Here is a 25,482-nt window from a genome sequence, read left to right as displayed (position 1 = left end):
AACAGAAACGGCAATCGTTTCTTAGGAAAGACACATGGAGATGTGACGCATTTAACTTTCAAGTATGTTTGAGGGCAGAAAATTTTTTAGCCCTGTTTTTTTTTTATTTTTATCGCAAGAAAAAAAATGTAGTCATCATACTAAAACTGGAGCATAAAGTAACGCCTTGTTCAACTATTCCATGAGTAGCATACTTGTAAATGAGTTATAATTACAACAGCCTTATATGTGATTTGTAATTAAATCACCCGTCTGATCCACACATGAACCACTCCTCTTTCACATGAATGAGACACTTAATATGTAAATCGGTCTCTCCCAAATACCTTTTTCCAAGTAGGTAGTAGATGTTTTAAAAAGGTGTCAAATCTACTACCTCGGGCAGAAGGGTCCTATTGTAGGATGATGGACGAGGGAAAATGCAGGTACACTGTTAAACCACACAAAATACTTATCGTCCGGTGCTCCGTTTCACAAGGGCATCCCAAGGTCCCAGAGAGATCAACAATGAAGATGGAAGAGAAACAGGCACACGGATCGCTCCCCTGCAGGGATAGTACAGATACGTGTTTAGGGTCCTCTTTCCCTCTATCTCTACTCTTCTCCCCCCCCCCCTTTCCCACCTCTGTGTGTAGGGGTATGTTGTCTAGGGATAGGGTGTGCGAGAGAGAGTGATCCTCCTACTAGGTAGCGTCTATCTGTGGTTCACCACAGATGGGTCAGCACAGTTCTAGTGTATAGGGACCTGTATTTTCTCTCCCTCCCCATGTGCGTAGAGTATTCTGAGGGTCAGTGTGTGTGGCGATCCCATTATGGTACCCCCGCCTGTTTATAGACACATGCTCTAACGTGACTATCCTTCAGAGACACTGTTGGGTATTAACCCACCAGCCAAATGATTGCTGGTTATCATATATCTCTTTAGGACATTAGCACATTTGCTATCATTTAATAGTTTTTTTTAGTTCTCACTATATCTGTTTTTAGTGCGGTCCACCTTATTTTAATGTATACTATTAAACGGATGTTTTAACATACCCATTATACAATACACCTAGGACCAATTTAACTGCATGAGTATCTATGTGACGACACATCAGTAAAGCTACTTTCTCACACACAGACAGGGCTCGTTATTGGGCCTTTATCTGGCGGTAGTGTCTTTGCTCCAACAGTGTCCTCTTTTCTTTGCGCAAATCATTGCCCTAGCGCACCTGTCTGGTTGCCGACCTTTGGTCACTTAAGGTAGAGCGGGTTTCTCTTATTTGTTTCTTACACGGACTTGCTACCTGTACAAGCGAAAATGTATTGTGAAAGAAATCCAACGTTTCGACTGTGTAGAGCAGCCTTTATCAAGTCAAGGGCAACAGTTGCCCTCACCTTGATGAAGGCTGTTCTACAGACCCGTCGGATTTCTTGGCACAATACATTTTCGTTTATACTGTAGCAAGTCCGTGTGCCCGTTTCTCTTCCGTCTTCTAATGGAGGATAGCAGCAGTTTTTCCACCCACTGCAACTCCATTTTTCTGCGTGCATTGAACGGTGTTAAGCACCTGCACATCTCGAGACATTTTCCATTTTGTGTTAGAACTTGGGACTTCTATTTTCACTCTGAGGAGATATGAACCCCATGGCTGCCAGGATCAATCAACAGGGCTAGCAACTCGTGAAATGCTGGGAGGGGGAAAAAAAGTAGTTGGTGCTGGAATGAACACATTCCTTTTTAAATAAGAGTTAAGCTTTTAAAGAAGATAAGGTTTAGGTTAATGCTTCCAGAAAATAAAATGATTTTTTTTTTATTATTATTATTAAAAAGAAACAGGACCTTTAAAAAAAAACTCAAATGAAAGTTATTTGCAAATAAAAAGGTAGAGCTGTGTCCTAGTACCATCACACACAAGCCACTGCTTGTATGCCAGATATCAGCCAATCAATTCAACTGTGTGCCATTTCTAATTAAGGAAAGATAAGCAAGTCCTCTTCATCTCACATCTTTGTTTTGATTGAAGATTTTTAGGGAGAAAGTGGACAAATTCTATGCTTTCACCTAGTTATTTGGCGTCTCCTTGATACATACAGATGTGAGAAAAGGGGCTCTGACCTTGACTGCTCTCAGTACCTAAGCATAAAGGATGAACAGATTACTGATTGGGAGGTATTCCAAACAGGTCATCATGGATAAGTAATGCATTAATGCAGGCACAATAATGACATGCGTGCTGGCCCTGTGGCAGAAAATTCAATCGAGGATCATTTATCAAATGGTGCATCAATGGAGAAAGTGCAAAAGATTAAAAAAAAAAACATTTTAATTCAACCAAAGATATAAAAATAGTCGAGCTGGATGGTCTGTAGGAACATACGGACATGCATATAATAAAAGAAACGGTTATAGGAACCCAAGTCTTAATGTTCAACAGGTATAATGAGTTAAATGGCAGTCTAGTGTCAAATTAGGAGTGTTGACTTAATCAGACATCTACTCTAGAGCAATGGAGGCTAACTCCAGTCCTCAAGGGCCACCAACAGGTCAGGTTTGAAAGATTTCCCTGCTTCAGCACAGGTGGCTTAGTCGATGACTTTTGTCACTGAGCCACCTGTGCTGAAACAGAGAGCCTTAAAATCTGACCTGTTTGTGGCCCTTGAGGACTGGAGTTGACTGCCCCTGGTCTATAGTAATTCTGATGCCTGATTTCTGATGAAAACCCTGATTGTAAGAGATAAATATGGATACGGGGGGGGGGAGGGGGGTAAAGAACCTGATTAGGCTGATGATAAAATACAGGTAGGTTCTATTCTTTAGATCGTTTCGTGTGTGCACTCTTCTAGGGTATGTCTAGAAGAAGCTCTGAACAGGTCCGTAGCCCCCACTGTACTTCTTGCTAGGGAATAGAAGCTACCTGCATTTTAGCATTGCAAATTTAAACATCAGCCTATTCAGATTCTTTATTCCACCAAAACTGCTCTACCCCACCCCGGTATCCGTGCTTACCTACCAGGACTTTGGTATGGAGTGGCCTGACTCATTTACAGTAATACATTCGAGTACATAACCTCGTAATACTGGGCCACTCATTCTCTTCATTAGGATCCAGGTATCTGTAAGTTTCTACTGGGTTTCTGATTAAGACAAGCTGCAATCCTTGACAGCTGTGCATTCCTCAATCATAGTAATCAGACTCAGGTGGCATCCGAATTACTATAGACAGATTGATACCTTTATGTGTAGATGTCTCATGAAGTCAACACTTACTCCTGCTTGTTCTGATTTAATTTGACACTAGACTGTCATTTAAATCATTATACCTGTTGAACATTGATTTAAGACTGGGGTTCCTATAACTGTTTCTTTTATCATATGTATGTCTGTATGTTCATACAGACCATCCTGCACTACTATTTCTTTTATCTGCAGTTCAATGAAATGGTTTTTATTATTTGCACATTCTCCATTGCAGCACCATTTGATAAATTATCCTTGATTGGATTTTATGTCACAGGGGCATTACCCATGCCATTATGTTGTCTGTTTTAGTGCATCTAGTTATCCATGATTACCTGTTTGGATTATTCTGATCAGTAATCCTTTCCTCTGTTACCTTTTAGGGACTGCGTGCAATCAAGTGCAGAACCCCTTTCTCCCCCTTTTTGTTCTAATATAAACACTTTCACCCTATGTCCTTCATATAAATTACACTAAGCTGAGGGGAGAGAGTGTGTTCTGTAACGTGGAACAACGCATGAAGAAATCTGTGTTAACCCATTCATGCGTGATGGCGTTAACGCAGCAATGGATAACACATCAACCCAATGCCTTGTGTTACAAGTGTGTAATAATGTCTGCTACATCTGTAGGATATTGTGGCTTTAGGGAATCTACTAGGGTCTGTAGAAGTGTTGGACCGGGGCAGTTTCATTGGTTTAGTATTAATTCAAAGTTCAACAGAGCACAGAAGATAACGGATAATAAGGGTACTGAGTATGTGTATAAAACAAAACACTGCACTATTATAGTGTAATAGTTCAGGGTATAGTCATCTTACTAGGAATGTAGTTTATTTGAGCATACAGTACTATTACCTCAAGTAAAATGGATTGCACCTCAAGTATCAGTTGCCACCTATGAGATCCCAATTACAGCCCAGCATGCAGGCTCATGTAGATCATGCTGTCACCAAGACACTGCTGGTTGGCTGGCAGCTACAGGGGTGGGAAGTCGAAACCAAACAGGGTGCTGGAGACTGGAGCAGTGACTGTACAAAGAAAACTACAGAAGGGCAACTTGAGCTCCCTGCTGCATCCAGCTCTCCCTGACACTGATGGGATGTGCTTGTGTGTGGACCCTAAGGACCATTAGAGTGCAGTGCTGCTGCTGAACTGAACACAGAGGGGCTGTCACTTCCTGAGAGGTTTAATACGAGTGACCTGGGAGTATTTTCTGGGGCTGTACTTCTCTCAGAGACTGCATGATCCATCACGGATAATCAGGCTGTTTTTCCAGCTTGGAGCCGTCTCACACATCAATGATACCAGAGAGAGAGGCTGGGTTACACTGACTGCTGCTGTCTACTAGTGTCCCGCAGATCCATTGTCTCTACTGGTTCTGAGGACTGGGACGCAGCCTGGTACCGACCGATCTGCAGGCTCCCAGCACACATTCGGTCCATGTGATGTACAGGGGGCTGCTCAATGGGGAGGTTCCTGTCAGAGGATTCATCTCCTGGCTGACCCTCTATCTACACCAGTTTGTCTCTTCAGCGGGACAGGAGCCACAAGTGGTCTTGTGACTGTCTCTGGAACAGGGTGGGAGGCTCCCTACCAAGTGTCCCTACTGTGTCACCCCCCCCCCCTCTACTCTCTTCCCTTATGCTTACTATGTCCTCCCCTCCTTGTCCTTATTTCTAATCCCTATCTCATTCTTGCTCCCCCTCTAAGTTTCTCATTGATTTATCTCTATATCCCCAATACCTTCTTTCTCCCCTGTTCTTTGTTCCCTACCTTGTATCTTTTTTCCCAGATTACCTCCTCCTAAAGTAACCTTCTCTCCACACCCACTCCTGCATTCATTTAGTCTACTGCTCTTCCCACGTCTCTCTACCTGCCCCAGTGTCCCTTTGATTACTGGATTTGCAGGTGACCCCCTCTCTTATCCCATATGAGACACTGCGGCATAACATGGGGGCAGCCCAGCACTGACTCTGCCCCTCCTGGTGTGTGGATCCAGCACCCTCTAAGGGAATCACAAGTCACAGTGACCTAGGATAGCTATGGCACCCCCAGACACCATCAGGATCTCTGCGGTGGAAATGGAGCAGTATTACAGTCTTCAGCAGGCTGCTGCTCTCCTGGACACGCTGTTGGAAAGTAAGTGCAGCAATTTTGCCTTCAGATCCCTCTCGCTGATGAGATCTGGCTGATATTCCTGCTGCAGCAGAATTACAGCAAATCGCTGTTACAGTACTCCACATAGAACTGCAATGCTGCATTCAAGCCAGGGCTAGCTTCTCACTATTAACTCCTCACCTCCAGCATATGTCTTTGGCACACCACAGGAGCTGATCACCAAAGAACCCCTTGCACACTACAACATGTGACAGTGTAGTGACCCACTCTTGATTAATAATGCAAATCAAGCAAGTTTTCATGAGCCCAAAAAGTCATAGGAGCTAAATCCCAATATTGTAATATTTTGTGTTGCCAGAATGTAGCTCAGTTAATTATATTATGCACATACTGTGTGCTAAAAGTTAAAAAAAAAAAAACAATTCAACAAGATATGGGCAATATCTGATGATTTACCTACTGCATGCATTTCTGGCTCTGACAGGGTTAAGAGGTTCGGAAAATCTAACATTTTCCTATGCAGGGGACTGAACTGTTTTTAATTTCTTCTGCTTGTTACACAGTTTACACATTTTCCTGGAATGTGCTTACTTGTTTATAGAAAGGAAAGAGGTCCCCAGCACGCAAAGGGTTAAATTGTCAAAACAAGTCATTGAGACTGGAGTGGGATGAAAAAATGTTGACTAAATTGGACAAATGATGTCAAAGATACACAGAAACATGTGCAATGTCACATCTCACGTAGGTATGCTGACTAACACTATATGGTACAGTATATACAGAAAAATGAATGTCACAAGAATACTTATCCACTATGTGGGTGAATAGAGTCCCCCAAAAATGACCAATAATATCTAATAGATCAGGAGTGAAAGGGGGGGGGGGAAGGGGAGCAATAGGATAGTATAACATTAAATGAGCATTTAATGGGGGCAATGTTTCGGCGAATGAACCCCGTCTTCAGGCCTATTCCCACAAATCAAATGCTGATCATACTTGCCTTTCTCCGGAATAATGCTCTCACGAGTGACTAAGTCCACTTAGGGATCAATCAAAATTGTCAGATAGTGTCTAAGACAGTAGTTTCCAATGTTTTTGTGGTAAAGGTACCCTATAATTTGTGAAATTTAGAGGAACCCCAACCATCTCTAGTAGCGCATCTGAGATCAGATGCATTGTAAGGAACCCCAACCCTTTCTAATAGCACATCCGAGATCAGATGCTTTGTAAGGAACCCCAACCCTCTCTAATACCGCGTCTCAGATCAGATATATTGTAAGGAACCCCAACTCTCTCTAATAGTGCATCTGAGATCAGATGCATTGTAAATCCTTTTATATTTGGTACCATTTTCAAATGGCCTGAAAATTGCAGGGAGCTCTGTAGAAATGCCCGTAGAACCCAAAGGTTCCTAGGAACCCTGGTTGAAAAACACTGGTCTAAGAGAACTCCGTTCAGGAGGCTCACAGTGGAAGCCATTAAACACTATGAGCGAGCTGAACTGGGATCACTTGGAGACTATCTGACCATTTCCATTGCATTCTTTATCCGACGTTTATTGAACATTACTGTTCTTTTCAACCCATCCAGTGGGACCCTATTCACCCACATAGTGGATACGTATTCTTGTGGCATTATAAAAAAAATTCTGTATATACCATATAGTAATTGTCAGTGTACCTAATGTGAGATGTTTTTGTGTATCTTTGAAATCTTCGATACAGGGGAGCACAAGTTCACGTGTGAAAAAAAAAAAAGAACAAAATATGGAGCAATCTGTTCGGATGGAAGAAATAGTATACTGTATAGTAATTGGAGAAATGGCTACTCACATTTCTCAAACAAACTTAGGCATATCAGAGACACAGAGTACCGAAGATCTCACTGCTACAGAAGAACCACAGGAACGGTTCTACAAATAGGGTTTTGAGTTGCCTTAAGATTTATTTATTCACGTATCACTGTACAGGAATTACCACTAATAATATTATTTTTTGCAACAGCATTTGGGCACTTTATATGTGGTGAATATTTCTTTTGTGAGTTCACAAATATATTAGCCACATTTTTGGCTAATCAATTTGTTATGTTTCAAACTATCACAGGAGTGCCCTTTATCTCCCCTTCTTTGCACTTTTCTCTGTTTATCTTTGACCGAATTTTTTTCGACTTGGTAAATATGTTTGCCTCGGACTCCAGTCTCTGCGACTTGTTTTGCCAATTTAACCCCTTTGAGTGCTGTGGACTTCTTTCATTTGTTTGTTTTACCTTAGAATAGGGGTGGCCAACTCCAGTCCTCAAGGACCCCCGACAGGTCATGTTTTAAGGATATCCCTGCTTCTGCACAGGTGGCTCAATCAGTGGCTCAGTCAACAACTGGAGTTGGTCATTGACTGAACTACTGATTGAGTCACCTGTGCTGAAGCAGGGATATCCTTAAAGCCATATCTGTTGGTGGCCCTCAAGGACTGGAGTTGGCTACTCCTGCCTTGGGCTGAGCTCATACTGTGTGCGATGGCGCTTGCGCATGCCAAGTACAAATTGCAGGATCCCGTAGAGGCTGCCCCTAGTGTGCGTGCGTACGATGGAGCGCGATGGCGCGACCACGTTTTGAAAAGACAAACATTTTCTCTTTTCAAGTGGTGGCCGCCTCACGTGAGTGGTTCAGCTAATCACGGCGATCCAGGTCTGTGACATCATAGCCACACACCCTCCATTCCCCCCCCCTCCCCGCCCTCCCATCGCCTGAAACACTATGCACAGAGATCGCTTGAGCGTCGGGCGCGCGCCACGCTGTGCACGCACTGAAGCACACAGTATGATCTCAGCCTTAGAGGAAATTTGGGTCTCTGTTGTACCTTTTAAAAAAAAAAACATAACTTTACATTACGTCAGTGGCGCTGTCTGAACCATACTTTTTTGTGCTTAGATGTTATGGCTGATTGTTTAACAGTGATGGGGAACACGTTAATAGAGTTGGGGTTAAGTAATATTAAATGGGGAAAAAACATCCCACAGTGCAGGACCGGCTTAAAAATGTAATGGTTGATGGTTAATGGTTGAGACCCACTTGAAATAACTAGCACCTGACAGTGATCAAAGTTGTACGACTTCATCTTTCATGAGCATAGGATGGTCCTGTCTACAGGTGTCCGCTATGGTTATCGTAGGGCAAACACACTCATTTAGATGCTGTGTTGTGTAACACAGAGTTGTTAAACTGAAACCAAATCAAGCAAAGAATGTTACATCCTATCTTAGCTATTAGAGGCACAAAAGCAACACATATTGCAGATAGGGGTATATACTTTAAGAGAGACAGGTTTGTTAATATAGTAAAATTATTTTATTAGTAATAAAAATATTTTTTTCAGGAATGACTTTTTGGTGACTTTCATCCTTCTAAATTCAATACTGTGTCTGTGTCTCTTTGGCAAAATGACTCACCCTTCTTGTTTATTAGTTACACATGTAGATTGTGGTCTCGTTGTGATGTGGCTTATTTTGGATATTACAGCTATTTGCTGTAGTAACAAAGGCGGGAGAGCGGGTACATGTGTGTGATACTTTTTTAATGGACCAACAAGTAGTTGATGTGTTACAAGCTTTCAAACCTCTCGAGGTCCATCATGGGGTACGGCACATACTGTATATTTGTATGGGACATTTTTAAAAGTCAGAAAAAAAACTGCCTGACACATATATTAGGATTCATAAGGTATGGAGTAAAACATGACTCAAGTTTCAGAGGCGCACAAATGAGCAACATTTCAGATTGTAGTTGTCCTCTCACACACTGTTTCATTTGTTTAACACAGGCGTGGCCAAATCCAGTCCTCAAGGGCCACCGCCAGGTCACGTTTTCAGGATATCTTTGACTTGTGCCACTGATTGAGCCACCTGTAAATTAAGTAAATGAAGCTCCTATAAAGGTTAACCAAAACATGCCAACCGTCTACATTGTTATACTGTTATTTGTCTAGTTAACAATCGTCTATATCAGGGGTGGGCACCTCCTGACCTATTGATGGCCCTTGAGGACTGATCTTCAGGATATCCCTGCTTCAGCACAGGTGGCTCAATCAGTGGCTCAGTCAAGGACTGAGCCACTGATTGAGCCACCTGTGCTGAAGCAGGCTCTTCGACTGAGCCACTGTTTGAGCCAGCTGTGCTAAAGCAGGGATATCCTGAATACCTGCCCTGTTGGTAACCCTTGAGATCTGGAGTTGGCTACGCCTGGTCTACAGTAAGACTGTTTGTCAACTTCTTTACCCCTCAATAAAAAACACCCCCACAAATCCTCTATTCACACCCTCTATCTACTCCTTCGTGCTACTGGGGATCTCCCCTAAGCCTGAACACAGACATACACACCTGATCTTACCCACGCCTCCCTGCCATCTCTTCCCCTGTAAATTGTGTTAGCCTTTTCATTTAACACTGACTAACCTTAAAACTTGGCCCACAAATCAAGCATCCCAAAAGCCTGCACTCATGGCTACTGTCCCACAGTCACTTATACCACCCATTGTGGCCAAGCACACCCATCTACAGCACTTATTCCCTCACCTGCTGTCTCTGTAAGTTTCCCCTCAAACCTCTTAGATTGTAAGCTCTTCGGGGCAGGGTTTTCCTTTCCTATTGTCTGATTTTTGCTGCACTTATTGTATTATTATAATTCCCTGTACTGTATTCTTTGTGAAGCGCTGAGTCCACTTTTGGCGCTATATAAATAAAGACACACAATACAATGGACCAAAACAGATATGGGACTCAATTTAAGGGAGCATGAATTGATGTTAAATTAATCATTTACTCCAAGTTGCACAAATGTAATTTCTAAGAGCCTACATGTGGAAGCCCTTCTGGGAATCTAACATATTAAGCTATTTTCCCTGAAATGTCATTGTGATGGTGTATTTGTTTTGGTTTTGTAATCTTAAAATATGACTGTGACTGTTATGACACTAAAAACTTTCAGTATTCTGGGAGGCAGGTCTATGTATCCACTACTCTTTCAATGTTGAATAATGTTATCAAATTAGCAGTTGTGTGCGGTTCCTTGTTTTAGTGCATATAAAACCCACATTACACAAAATACTATCGATGCATACGACCAGAGACTCTATTATTGTATGCTTTAATGTAAACTGGAGAAATGTATGCCAATTTCATTTTTGTACACGTTTAACTTTATGAATAATTTATGTTAATGTTTCTGCAAACTAACGTATCAACAGCTTTATGGTCTGTAGTTAGGGAGTTCCGGTATGCCACGTGAACGCCTACATTTGTGTTTATCGTCTGCTTTGTAATGTAAATATATCTTTGACGCTTTGGAAGCAAGAAACGTAAACAAAGGATCTTAGGCATATTATGAACATGTTGTCCAAACAAATTCCAGTAGTGTATGTAGTAATTTCTATGCAATTAGAATTTTAATTACTACTGTCTTTAGAATAGTCATTCTTCATTGATCACTATTGACCCCTTTGCTGGTATTGAGGCATGCAATGCATTGCAGAACAATTCTATTTAGTGCTTTTAGAGTCTGGAATTCCAAAAATGAAAGTATCCAATGGGCACAGCTGCTGAGCTTGCTAGCCAATCCAAATGCTCTCTAATCTTCACCACACAGCAGTAGGTAAACAGAAAAAAAGAAGGTGCAAACAAGCGCTAAATAGTTAAACCATAAGTGTACCAATCTATAGTGAATAGGCCGCCTGGTGACAAAACCTGATAGTACAAATCAGGGATAAACAATATACATAAAAAAAGAGAAGAAACCGGAGCCTTACAAGTCCATAGGTGAAATGGAAGTCCAAAAGTGAAGGAAAAATGTCCCAATATATAGGCCTTCTGATCCTCAGAGGCCAGATGATCTATTGTCGCTTCCACCGTGGAATTCGTGATATGTGAAAAAAACACAATGAAAATAATAGTGCCAATAAAGACTAACATTAGGACTGACACACATACAGTACAAACTGACCACTGACAATAGACAACAATGAAGACAAACAATAAAAGACAAGAACAACCCAACAATTAAGACAAACAATAGCAAGGCTGAAATTTAAAAAAAGCTAATTTAATGAATGATAAAACAACTTAAAATGGTAAATACGCGGATGACTGAGAGACCGCCGGTCCGGAAGGTCTAAAACCAGGACCCTACTCACAGAAAATTAGATGTCAGCAGGCATTGGAAGTCAGTACTGGAATGAAGCGTCTTTCCCTCCGATCACACAGCGGAGTGTTCCTGGATGTTCTCCTGGGGCTCCCTGCGTCTCAAGGGCGGATACTCCGTCACTGAAGGGCGGGCCTGAGGATTGGACTCTTCTTCCGCTTCCGACTCACGTCTGCCACGCTACTCTCGTCACTCCGTCAGATCAACTAAAATTCCCTGCGCGTTTCGTGCGCATGCGCACACTTCTTCAGTGACGGAGTATCCGCCCTTGAGACGCAGGGAGCCCTAGGAGTACATCCAGGAACGCTCCGCTGTGTGATCGGAGGGAAAGACGCTTCATTCCAGTACTGACTTCCAATGCCTGCTTACATCTAATTTTCTGTAAGTAGGATCCTGGTTTTAGACCTTCCAGACCGGCGGTCTCTCAGTCATCCACGTATTTACCATTTTAAGTTGTTTTATCATTCATTAAATTAGCTTTTTTTAAATTTCAGCCTTGCTATTGTTTGTCTTAATTGTTGGGTTGTTCTTGTCTTGTATTGTTTGTCTTCATTGTTGTCTATTGTCAGTGGTCAGTTTGTACTGTATGTGTGTCAGTCCTAATGTTAGTCTTTATTGGCACTATTATTTTCTTCGTGTTTTTTTCACATATCACGAATTCCACGGGGGAAGCGACAATAGATCATCTGGCCTCTGAGGATCAGAAGGGCCTATATATTGGGACATTTTTCCTTCACTTTTGTACTTCCATTTCACCTATGGACTTGTAATGCGCTGGTTTCTTCTCTTTTTTTATGTATACAGCAGTCGGTAAACCACTACTGGTGTACTGTATACTTACCGCATGTCACAAAGAAATATACACTGCATCAATCAAGTAGGTATGTATAGAGACAGGCTAATCTGCCAAAATCCGTTTCTCGAATTTTCGCTGATGTTACCCCCAAAATTCGTTTCACGGTTTCAGCAAAATCCGCTGGAAACAACATGTGGACGGATTTGTAGAACGCAATCCGCGGATTCCGCAAACCGGTTCACGGATTTGTAGAATCCGCCAATTGATTGCTGAATCCGCGGATTGAATTCTACAAATTGATCCACGGGTTGCAGAATCCGCGGAGTGTGTTGGTGGTCTTAATAATAATAATGCCAAAAAATGTGAATCGCCCTTTTTGACATTGATCTGCTGAAATCCGCGGATGAAAGGAACCGGCTGATCTGCCGCAGATCTAAATTTGGAAGAAAAAAATCGCCCATTTCTAGGTACGTATCTAATGACACCTTTTTCCTATTCAAGTGCAAACCTTGAATGCTCATTTCTATGATGCCTTAAGAAATGATACTACAATTTTCCCCATTTAAAAGAATTTTAGTCTCTGGATTGTGGGCTCTTTTCTTTTTACACTGGTAATTACTTTTCAACAATGTAAAGTCTATGCAACTTAACAAGATTAATAGTGGCGTTTCTTGGCATGGTGATTTTTAACCTCGCCCCACCGCCCATTCCCAATAATATCAATTATTTTTGTACAGTATGCAGATCAAATAATAGATCAGTGCTGTATAAATATACCAGTAGATCATTATATTATCTACTCTACATCTATAATAATTCAATCCAATTGTTGACTCACGGAAACAAAACACAGAGTATTATGTTGCAATAAGAGGGCCAAAAACCAGCAGCTTTCAACAAAAATAAACCCATTGAAATAACTGGTACAGGTGTACAGAAACGGTTATTGCACCCACTGAGAACACAGAATATCACATGGCAAAGAATAATAGCAAAGATGTTCAATAGGTTACAATTTCGGTGACCATGCAGACTCGCAGAATATCCTTCCATAACGCGCCGGTGGTTGCAATAACATTCGCTGCATCTGTATATTTAGAACTTATAACCCTGCTGCTGTTGTCTTGCACCAATTTTACGACATTGAGAGCGAGATCTATTTTACTAGTCTTATGTGATTTATAGAGAGATAGAGATATGACTATTGAGCAGTAGAGCTTACAAGTATGCTGTAACGGTGGTGCTACCCATCAGCTGGTTTAGCTCACACTGTTAGAGCTGCTGCCCAGAATAGCAAAGGGTATGAGTGCTAGTCCTGTTGGGCGTGACACCAGTACACCATTCCTCACAAGGTACCGTAGGCTTATTAACTCAATATAGTTCTTATAGAAATCCTTTTAAGGACGTGTGTCACATTAGCATATCTTTCAGGTGTGCTCCTTTTTGAGAACGTGTCTCTCCCTATGTTATTTGGAGGTTTTTTTGAGGGGATATGTAGAGCTTGAAACTACTCCAGTAAAATAGGTCTTCTATCACTCGATTTATGTAAGAATCCGAAATCAGATTTACGCTGAAATCTGATAGTATATTCCGATGTATATAGGACGTGTTTTTTTTAGTGCCCAATCCACGTTTGGATTTCCGCGTGCAGATCTAATTTTGGTAAAACCAGTGTGGAAAATCACGGATCAGATTTTGACAAATTTGCCCCTCTCTAATTGATAAACAGTTTCCAATGTATTTTCAACTCAATACTGGCAACTATGCAAGTCAGCTGCTCCCTAGCAGGTAAGCGTTGCTCACAGAACTACAGATGGACATGGAGACACTTTCATCAATATTTTATTGCACCTTTTGTGCTGTTTTAAAGCTAATGGTGGTAATAATTTAAGATGAAATATGAACTGTAGGCTACATAGACAGGTATAACAAGAGGACCAATATGAAATTGTTGCTTTTGAAATATATATTTTTCAAAGCTTGTGGAAACATCTGTCCGATACAGTGTCTCCAGACAAAAGCATACACCTGGTCCTTTTGTCATGCCTAAAATGATTAAATACAGAGCTATTCTGAACAATACGTTTCAAACCTTTAGAGAAGAATTTTCCACTCCGCTAATGAGAAGTTGTAACTTTTCAAAGTGGAACATTAAACTAAAGTTTCTTGTGCCAAATTCATTGAATCACATTTAAGAGCAGTCCCACTTATGCCACAAAAATCATCATAACTACAACATGAAAATGTCATTGTTTTCCTGAAACAAATATAACAATTATTACAACAGCGAATTAACTTTGTTGGTTTGTTTAGAAATGGAGACTTGTTTTTTTTTTATTTCAAACGGGAGCTTGACAGGCTGCCCACTTCAAACAAGTGTTTATCCACTCTTAGCCCATCTCACAGTCTAAGCTCGGAGCACGGGTGCTCAACTCCAGTCCTCAAGGCACCCCTATAGGTCAGGTTTGCAGGATATCCCTGCTTCAGCACGGGTGAGTCAATCAGTCCCTGCTTCAGCACAGGTGGTTCGGTCTTTGACTGAGCAACAGATTGAGCCACCTGTGCTGAAGCAGGGATAGCCTAAAAATATGACCTGTTGGGGGGGGGGGGGGGTCTTGAGGACTGAAGTTGTGAACCTCTGGCTAAAGGAAACAAATCAGGAGACAGGGGCAGATTACATTGCACAAAAGTTAAAGTCGGACCCCCTTCCATATTTCAGATGACCAGGATTACAGACTGTAGAAAAATGATAAAAAAATAATCACAGGTGTCTGAAACATGGCAATCAACAGCGCCCAAATGTAACCGCTTCAGCATGTCACTGTATCTAGAGATGGGCGTATTTTGGGGGTGGATTTGGATCGTCCGGTTCCTTTTGTTCCGCGGATTCATCGGATCAATCTGAAAAAGGGCGATTCGCGTTTTGTGGGTTTTAAATTATTACCAACACACTCCGCAGATTCTGCAACCCGCGACCGGACTTGTAGAATGCAATCTGCGGATTTAGCAATCAGTTGGCGGATTCTTAAGAATCCTTCCAATAATAATTCGCAAGAATCTGCCAACGGATCGCTGAATCCGCGCATTGGATTTTACAAATCCGGACACGGGTTGTATCCAATGGCAAATGTGCAATCCATGAACGTCACGTTAAAAAATGTAGTATTACCTTTCTGGAGCCATGATATCTAAAGTACTTGCATTTTTTTTTTTTATAATTGGTCTGTTTTTTCTCTCACAGGAAGCAGTGTTGATTAATAACTAATTACATAGCTCCTTAGGTGGAATTGGAATATGTTCAAACAAGCCCCCTGGTTTTTTTTTTTTGTTTTTTTTCTTATTAGTATATTTTCTAATGTTGGTTCTATGAGATGTGTTGTGCAATTATACAACTATACAACTTGTCCATTAACTTAGAGGTGCTAAACTCCAGTCCTCAACTCCCTCCCCAACAGGTCAGGTTTTCAGGATATTCCTGTTTCAGACCAGGTGACTCAATTAGAGTCTAAGGGCCTCATGCAGAGAGCAGCGCTATTTAAAATTGGAGAGGGGAATAAAAAGTAGGTTTAATGGAGAGTTTTATTCTCCATATGCAGAAATGGGCGAAATCCGCTATTTTTAGCATTACTGCATGTGGAGAATTGTAAATGAGGAGATGCGCGCAGCTGAAAGGGGAAAAAAAAATCGCGCATTATTTTTTTCCCCCTATAGCCGGCGAGCTTCTGCTTCTTAGTTGGCGGAGAAAATTGAAGAAAATCGCGCCAAAATCAGCTGCTAGATGGCGAGCGCGCCTTTCTGAATTCAGATATTTTTCAGACTGGCGAGATGTAGTTTCTCGCCAGCCGCGCGGCGAGATTTTCAAATAGAAAAAAAAATGGCGCGTTTTTCCTACCTCTCCATTTTCGGCTGTTTTTTGCGCGATTTTCTCCGGAAAATAGCGAGATTTTAAATAGCGCTGCTCTCTGCATGAGGCCCTAAGACTGAGCCTCTGATTGAGCCATCTGTGCCATAGCAGGGACTAATTGAGCCACCTGTGCTGAAGCAGGGACTGATTGACCCACCTGTGTTGAAGCAGGGATATCCTGAAAACCTGACCTGTTGAGTGAGCTTAAGGACTGGAGTTGAGCACCCCTGCATTAATTTACAGTATCTTAAAGTGGTTAAACTTGAAAGAAAAAGCACTTGCTTATTACCTTACTTTTTTAACATGAGACAAAAATAATTAATAGAGTAACATTATCATGTAAACACAAATTCACACTATGCAAATGCGTGTCACCCATAACAGCATAGAGCTGTAGCCACACTCCCTGTTCACCCTGACGAGCCACCACGCATTTAGTGCTTGGGCGCCTTGGCAAAAGTGTTTTACGCTTTGTTTTAAACCTGTTGAGAACTTTATGCAGTTTACGCAACTTTTTGCAGATATAGGGACAATTCGGAACTGATCTCTCTATACAGAATCAAATACAGTTACAAAATATTGGGGAACACAAAAAATATATACAAAAGCACATGAAACAAAAACGAAAGAAGTCACTACTTCAAGAAAACCACACAAATAGTACAGAAAAAAACTAAAGGTTCACCACACTCCAAGTTTACAAATAAAATCTGTTTATTCCATACAAAAAGACATAAAATAGCATGACGTTTCGAACCACACTGGTTCTTTGTCTAGACAGGAGTGGTCAACTTCAGTCCTCAAGGGCCACCAACAGGTCAGGCTTTAAGGATATCCCTGCTTCTGCACAATCCGGCCTGGAGTGTGCGATTAACCTTTTGTCTTTTTTGTTTTTCTATACAGAATAAATCTATACAGAATGTACAAAGCATAAATAATGCTACATGCATTCCATGCATCATTATTCTGAATAGGCTGAATAGCGACAGGGAGTCTTTGCAAATACACACATTACCTGCAGTGTCCCTATTCCCACACAGAAGTTACTCAGAAAGTTGCACAACTTTTGCAGCAAGTTTAAAGCAAAAAATAAATGCATATCCATGCCGCGGGACGTCCTGACAATTTTGTGTGAACAATACTCTAAAACACGCAGAAATTTGGCCGCACCACATATGCTAATCCTGGATGCATTAGTTGGATTTAATTCTTGTTATTCAAATTGAAAACGCAAGGACAAAAAATGCAATGATGTGTCAGATGTTAGTAGTAAAAATGCTTTGACCTTTTCCGAAGAGTTATGCCAAAAATGCAAGTTAAGAGAAAATCTAAAAAAAAACTTATTTGGAGACATTCGCACATCTCGTGCCAGGAGTCTGTCCTCACAGAAAAGCGTAAGACGAAAAATGTGCGCACAAGAGCCTGTTATTTGTAGGCATTCACGTTGGAGTGTAAGCTCCTTTGGCAACTGACTCCCTGTCCCTTCAGTCATTGACTGAGACACTGGCCCCAAGAGGTCAGGTTTTAAGGATATACCAGCTTTGACTGAGCCACCTGTGCTGAAGCATGGATATCCTGAAAACCTGACCTGTTGGTGGCCATTGAGGACTGCAGTTGGCCACTACTGCATTATTTGAACCCTTACTCGACATTTATTCATGTTTTTATTCCAATGTAATAAATAGTTTTTTGCGCTAGTGTTCCTTTAAAACAGGAAAATATTTCTACCAACATTATGGTCTTTCATTACCAGAGCAAAACTGCAATATATTTTTCATTAGATTACCCCCCCCCCCCCCCCCGCGTATCTATTTGCATTGTAAATCATAGCTGTCCATTATCTGCCCTGTGACGTTGACAGCAGTGTTTGGCAGATGATGTTTGCTGATGGCGGGAACCCATGAGACCTGAAAAGACCAGGGAAATAGCAAAAGGAGAACAAGTTATTTCACTTCACTGCAGGGAATGTGCATGAGCATCTTGTATCTCAAGTGACATGAATAATTGTGCTGTGTGTCTGCCTTAAATTGATACTCCGGACAGTCTCTTATGATGAAGTTATGTTAAATGTGTTTACTGTATAGTATATTGCAGTGGTATACCCTTGCTTTAAAATAGCCAGTATACCATTTAATATATAAATATCAAATCTCCCATTGATTACAGTTGTAATGTATACAGCCATTTGGAACAATCTTCCAGTGTTTTCATTAGATTGGTACTTCTGTTGTGCACAGTAGTAGAAAAGGGCTGATCGCAGAGTAATAAGTGGTGGGGACAGACTTCAATGGAGCAAAAGAAACTTTATTGTCTTAAAGGAGCAATCCATGCAATAGTCTATATGTTTTTTTTTTTTTAAATAAATCAGTTCTGCAGTATTAGATAATACACACTACTTTTTTTTATTTTAAAATTCAACTTAATATTTTAATATACTGAGCATTCTTTGATTTCTATAGCAGGTTTTAGCCCACCTCCCCAGCAGTGCAAGATCTTTGTAACACTTTACTGATTGTGATCATTTGCTGACTATTCCCAGCCGTTTGAGCGGCCAGCTGTAACAATAGATAATGTTACCGTAGTAATATACGAATACATTGTAGCTGCTGAGTTACACTGACAGAAGGATTGATTTGACACTGAAAGGCCGCCATTTAGTGAACCCTGGGAAGCAGAATCTTTGATCGATCACGGGAGAACTAATCGATCGGCAGCTTAGGTAATTAGTTTTCAATTAAGGTAATCAAATGCTGCATATATTAAAACAAAATGTATTATCATTTGTTATAATTTAAGTAGCTTGGATTGCCTCTTTAAATGAAATGCAGCACATTACAGCTAGTGTCCCTCAAGGGTCAAACAGTCCACTCTTCCCCCACCACAGGACACAGTCACAAGGTGCTGCTGAGTACCAAATATAAGCTTCTAGTGGCAAAGCCTTTAGCTTCAGGACAGACACAAAACCATCCCTACAGCAAAGGCAAATGTAGCACGAAGGTGGAAACCAGCAGTTCAAACACTCCAGCTTCTTTCACCAGCATATTTGTCTGCATCCCCCTCTGTAAACACCTGGCCACACCCTAATATAGGGGCCCAACCCGCTCAGGAACATTCAGTACACCTGTTCAATTAGCCCTATTCATTAAAGCAGCAAAACTTGAAAAAAAACTTTTTTTTTTTTTAATAAATCAGTTTAGTAGTACAGTAGATAATACTGTCTGCATTTTTTAAAATCATATTCACTTTCTCTTTTGAAACAGGCTCTGACACACTTTTTTTTTTTGGCTCTGACCTTTAGCAACAAAGTATCACAAACAGATCTCTTACTGCGTTTCAAACGGCAGGCTATCTATTACTCTGAAAGCTGTAATAATATAACGTTACATATCGGCTGCAGCATTTCACAGACTGTAGGACAAAGTTAGAAGGCGGCCATTTCATTAGGCACACAATCAGGATTTTTACAGATTTAAAACGAGCACCCAACCATTCCCATCCTGGGTAAGAATTATACATTGTCAGGTGCTTTACATATGAAAAAAAGGGAAGGGGGGGGGGGAATGTAGCATTGCTGATTTAAACCAGACAGACTGAATACCTGGCTACTTACAGATCTGCGGATCTGTTGTAGTTACAGGAGGTGGAAGCACTCATGCTGTATAATGAAAGTGCAAATTAAAGTTTAACTAGTAAAGTTTCTTTAACTTCAAATATCGTTTCATAATACTGTATGTCCTTGTGATAGTAAACATGGTTGGTGTAAAAATAACCTCTCTCTTATACTGGGGTGTAAACTAAATTGCATCTTAACATTTTATTGGCAAATGTATTTATCCTTGTGACAAGTGCGCACAACGTGTAATTTATTATTCATTTTTTAATAAAACAAGGTAGCTTATACTTATGGTTCTCCCTGCTCTTAAAAGTGTAATTGGGGTTTGCTCCTCCAAAGCCGCCGTTCGCTTGTAATACAAACCGGTTGCGTTTCCAGTGTCGGTGCATGGTCCGAATGTAACAAAATGGCAGTTTAAGTCTCCTGTGTCATGCAGACCAATAGTAATCATCTGTTGTGACTTCCTATTGGCCGGCATGAACTTAAACCCCAGGAAATAGCGGACGAAGCTTTATTTCAGGGGTAACCAACCCCAGTCTTCAGGAGCTACCAACAGGTCAGGTTTTCAGGATATCGTAATATATTTTTATTTGCCCCGTATGCTTATTTTTATTTTTCACAGTCTATCCTATGCATTGCACTTTATTAGTATTTCTAGTATACTACATATGGGTTGTTCTATTGAATTTATATTCTCACCTCGTATATTTCTTATGTCAATAGATATACACACCTTGTGCGCTTTTGACCTTTGTGTTTTTCATTCTATGTACAGTATCTTGTGGCCGCTACAGGAAATAAATGTGATTTATATCATTCTTTAATGTATAGTAACTTGATGGATCTCATGCTTTTCCTTGTTTAGAGTAAATGTACATATTGTTCGTCATGTGAGTTATTCTATACCTTCAAATCTTTCAATTTGACCATTAAAGATAAAAGCTTATAGGGCTCCACGTTAAAATGGATATGAAGCAAAGGTTGAAAGATTGACACACTGTGAGGACCCATTTGCATGTCATTACCCAGAATCCCTAGCTACAGTGGAAGCATTGTATGCTAAGAGATGATTGGGAAAGGCAGGCTTGTGAATATGCTCCCAAGTGGTATTTGTATGTGCTGTACACCATAAAACATAAAATGTTCCTGTTTTGCAGAACTAATTATGTTGTACTGTTTATTTAATAGAAACAGCAGTTCCCATATGTGCAAAGGACATCAATGACCTCTTGATGAAAGAACTTGCTTTTCTTTCTGGTAAGCTGAGTGTGTCCCTGTGTTATAATGTAATTAAATACTCCGTATGAACTTGTACACTGTTTGGCAAAGTGATACCCTCTTGTGCCACGAGATGTGTTGTTAATAAAACATTATGGCTATTAAGAAACAGCTACAGTTTCTCTACCAATGTCAAATCCAATGTAATTTATTCCAAAATACAGTACCACATTATATATTTCTTTGATCTATCCAGACAATTGAATGTATGCATGTGTATCTTTATTTAATAAGCGCCATTAATGTACACAGCGCTTCACAGCAGTAATACACGTGACATAATAATATAAATAACAAATAATACAAATCACACATAATGGGAATAAGCACTTCAGACATAAAATTAACATTAAGAAAAGGGGGCCCTGCCCCGAAGAGCTAACAATTAATAGCAAATTGGAGATACAGCAGAGATGTAAGGTTTCTAGGGAACATTAAATGCATCGTTTTGTAAGTACATTTACATAGTAAAGCTGTTACACTCCAGTTGTAATGCTAATAAAGTATTTACATAATCCAGTCAATTTATGAATTTATTGCGCACTTTGACAAGGATTTATGGTTTAGTATCGCTGCAATGTTCTGCACTGGAACATTTTTATTAAATCTAATGATTAATATTTTGGCTTAGTCTGATATCTCATTTACACTGATCTGATCTTATACTAGTGGGGAAATACATCATATTTATCATATGTTCCAATAGGGATTTCTTAAAAATAAATAGCTTTGACCCAGTTTTGCAGCCAAGAAACTTTTCAAAATAACTCCCAAAAAGACTTCACAGTACAACCCAGCCTCTACAGAAGCTTATTCCTTTCCAATCATTAACTTCTCACATCTGTGATGTGACAATTGTTTACAATGTATTATTTAGTGCTAATATAGTACAATGTACTAAAAAATAAATTGTTCAATCAGAGATGTATAGAAACCATATTTTTTCCATGTCATATGTCTCTAACGTTATGTTATCTCATTTATTAAGGCGGTCGAGGAAAAGATAATTATTGGATCATCACGTTTCCAGAAAATGCCACCTTCAATGAAGTTCCTGAGACTGTTCTAAAGGAAATATTAACTTACTTAACTTCCATTCCCAGGTATGTCTCTTCAGTACACTATGCCAGGGATGGCCAACTCCACCCATCAAGGGCCACCAACAGGTATCTTTTCAGGTTATCCCTGCTTCAGCACAGGTGGCTCAATCAGTAGCTTCATTTTGCACTAACACTATTAGGAGCATTTTTAGGGTTTGCGTTAAGTGGAATTTGGCAGAGAGTTTTGATGCACTTTTTTGGGGCGTACAGAAATATTCTTTTGTTATACATACCATCTGTACACCAAGCACTTGTGGAGCATTTGCATGTTTCAGAGAGGTCTAAAACTCTGTCTTTCCCCCTTATCGCCTGGCAAACAGTGCTTTTACTGCAGCCAGGGATTCTGGGTAATGACATGCAAATAAGCACAGTGTGTCACTTCACTATGTAAACATATGATCAAAATGCTGTTGCTAGATGTATGAACCAATAGGGCAGAAGTCTTGAGATAAGAGACATCTGGTACGATTAATGCGGAAAAAAAAAACTTTAAAGCACTGCTAATTATTTGACTTCCATCTATAATATATCTCATGTTCGTCATATCTTTGATTGATGCCGGTAAAGAGAGACGTGCGAACCTGCCAAGATTTGCTTCTCAGCAGGTTCAATCAAACGTTTCAAAAAGTTTGAAAAACTGAGAAAATTTTGATCAAACTTTTATTACCAATAGTTCTAGTGAAATGGACCAAATTGTTCAACATTTGCTTTTTTTTTTTTTTTTTTAAGTGGCAAAATAGCAGCCACGTTACTTTTTAAAATGTTCACATCATCTACTAGCAAACCTATTCATAAAAATATGAACACGAGGAGGATAGCTTATTAAACTATATATGTGTTATGTACAGGTTTGGGACTTTAAAAATGGGTAGAAACACAGAATGAACCCCGCTATAGCTTGATAGAATGAAGTGAGGTGCTCACTAGGTAAATACTTAACAAATACAAAAGAACAAGCAACCTAGTTTCTGAGCACTCGGTCACTAATTGTGATTTCTGGGTAATTTAAAAATATTTTAATGTCACAAAATGAATATAAAATAATGGGTATTAAAATACAAACAACATATGTGTAGTGACTAGGATCATTGTAAGAGTATTGTAGTACATACACTAGTATATGTTTGAAGACTAGGATGTGTCTCCAAATGATATATATTTGCAGGCATTATGTGTTTGGCTAAATACACACACCTCTTGATCCTTAATGGAATAAACAGTAAGTATACTCCACTATTGGTTGCATAAGAGAATAACATAATATAGCTCTCAGTATATGTTTGAACGTTCTCCCACAGACACACTGATCTGGAGGTTATGTCTGAGTTAATCACATAGTAATGCATACACGCAATGAACTTACTCTCATAAATATCACCTACTATGAATTCTCTCTGTAATGTTAGTATAGATCAATCCACAGCACACTCCTACATCAATATTGATCCTAGGTCATATCAGTGCCGATGTCGGTAGAGAGAGGTTAACCCCCACAACAGAATTTCTAGTGACTATAAAAACCTAGACATATCCTATGACAGGGGAGCACAAACTTTTTTCCCTGCGCCCCCTGCCGGCGGTTCCCCTCTCTACGCGCCCCCCCTCCCCTCTTAGCTCGGCATCATGATGTCACGTTGCCGTCATAATTGATTGTTATTGCGTAATAATGATTGTATTGTAAACGTAACTTGTGTCTAGTTTTTATTGACACACTTCTTTATTTCAGTAAACAAGAAACAGATGGAAAATTCATTCTCATACTGGACAGAAGACTGGATACATGGACGTCTGTAAAGTTAACCCTACAGAAAGTATCTGTAAGTTACTTTTTAGTAAATAAGCAAAACAGAAACACATTTAATGTGGGATTATTATGGAAGATATAACAATGTTAAGAGAATAGAGAATATTGTCAGTGTGTGTTTCCATTTGCAATTGATTAGTTTAATGGTAAAATTTGGATTAGTTTAATGGTAAAATAGTTACTATTTGACACTTGGAAACGCACAGTCGCTCTCTGTTTGCAAATGTAAATTGGTAACAATTGCTTTGAGGTTAGTGACCCCACCTCTCTGGTTTTAAGCTCACCCAGCCCACATTTAAATAGCAGGTACCTGTGAATGACCAGTCTATGAATACTTCTTCCTCCATCAGAGAGGTAAAGAGCGTGTGTAGGTAGTGTTAGCACTTTGCAAAAGATCGGGTAACTTGGCGTGGTTTGCAAGCTTAATGCTTTGGCCAAAGAATTGAAGTAAATGACCCTCACTTATGAGAAGAAAACCAGATAAGTACTTCACTACAGTGTATCATTTATCATATTGCACATAGCACTGAGGCGTCTTGTCATGTGGTAAAATAGTTCCCAGACCAGTAATTCTGTTATTGTAGAAACTAATAAAATGCAACCTTAATGTTTAACTCTTCCTAAAGCAGCTGAAGTCATTCATTAAACAGAGATCGTGGGCACTAGGATCCGGAAACTCACATTGACTTCCATGGGAGTTTCCATGGGACAGTGGCCCGATCGGCACTATCACAGCTTAATGTACTCTGCATTACATCTATTGATACGTTTTACATTGTGTCCTGATGTTGTTGAAAATGGTCATTGTAATTTTCTCCAAATTCTAAAAATAAGACTCTCCCGTTTTGTGTGTGTGTGTGAACGCGCGCTAATATATAGATGTGTGAGTTCACATGGCAAAGGTCCAGGAGGACTCTTAATTAGTGCCCGAATGTTTAATGTATTTAATGGGCACTTGCTTGTTTTTTAGGGGAAGAAGTGGTCAGCCCAATCGAAACCAAAGTGGGGCTCTGTCCACTTATGCTGCGGGCATGAGATCGCTGCCCCGGCACTGTAAAGGTTAACACATTTCAATAACACAAATACGTTTTGCAAAGATTCTGTAATATACAGTTGTCGAGAAAACTTTGTGAACCATTTAGGATTTTCACATTTTCCAAAACTGTTATTAGATCTTAATCTAAGTCCTAATAATAGATAAAGATAACGTGATCAAACAAATGACACAAAAGCATGATGCTTTTTTAACATTTATTTATCCACAAATGATGCAACATTCAATATCCATGTGTGAAAAAGTATGTGACCCTTTAGATTCAGTACCTGGTGGCGCCCCCTTGAGCAACAATGACTTCAACTAAGCATTTCCTGTAACTGCTGGTCAGTCTCTCACATCGTTTTTGAGGAACTTTGGCCCATTCCTCGTTACAGAACTGCTTCAACTCGCCGACATT

General features: G+C 40.1%; 1 protein-coding gene across 2 annotated transcripts in view; it reads left to right on the top strand.

Annotated features, from left to right (window-relative positions):
- The first annotated feature begins 4,228 nt into the window (after window positions 1-4,228).
- The window catches only part of MCF2 (MCF.2 cell line derived transforming sequence), a 64,256-nt gene continuing 43,002 nt past the window's right edge, over window positions 4,229-25,482 (top strand). Inside the window, exons 1-4 of one of the 2 annotated variants that reach the window (XR_012788403.1) lie at window positions 4,229-5,364; window positions 21,035-21,103; window positions 22,113-22,227; window positions 23,951-24,041. Coding sequence is in view for 1 of the 2 variants with exons in the window: in XM_075573249.1 (XP_075429364.1) it covers window positions 5,268-5,364; window positions 21,035-21,103; window positions 22,113-22,227; window positions 23,951-24,041 (372 nt within the window). In the remaining variant the exon portion in view is untranslated. The remainder of the gene's footprint in view (window positions 5,365-21,034; window positions 21,104-22,112; window positions 22,228-23,950; window positions 24,042-25,482) is intronic. The other variant, XM_075573249.1, reaches the window with a different exon arrangement.

Source organism: Ascaphus truei, chromosome 16 (genome assembly GCF_040206685.1).
Source record: "Ascaphus truei isolate aAscTru1 chromosome 16, aAscTru1.hap1, whole genome shotgun sequence".
Taxonomy (NCBI): Eukaryota; Metazoa; Chordata; class Amphibia; order Anura; family Ascaphidae; genus Ascaphus; species Ascaphus truei.
Note: the sequence above shows the minus strand (reverse complement) of the source record. Positions and strands in the feature narration are given on the sequence as shown.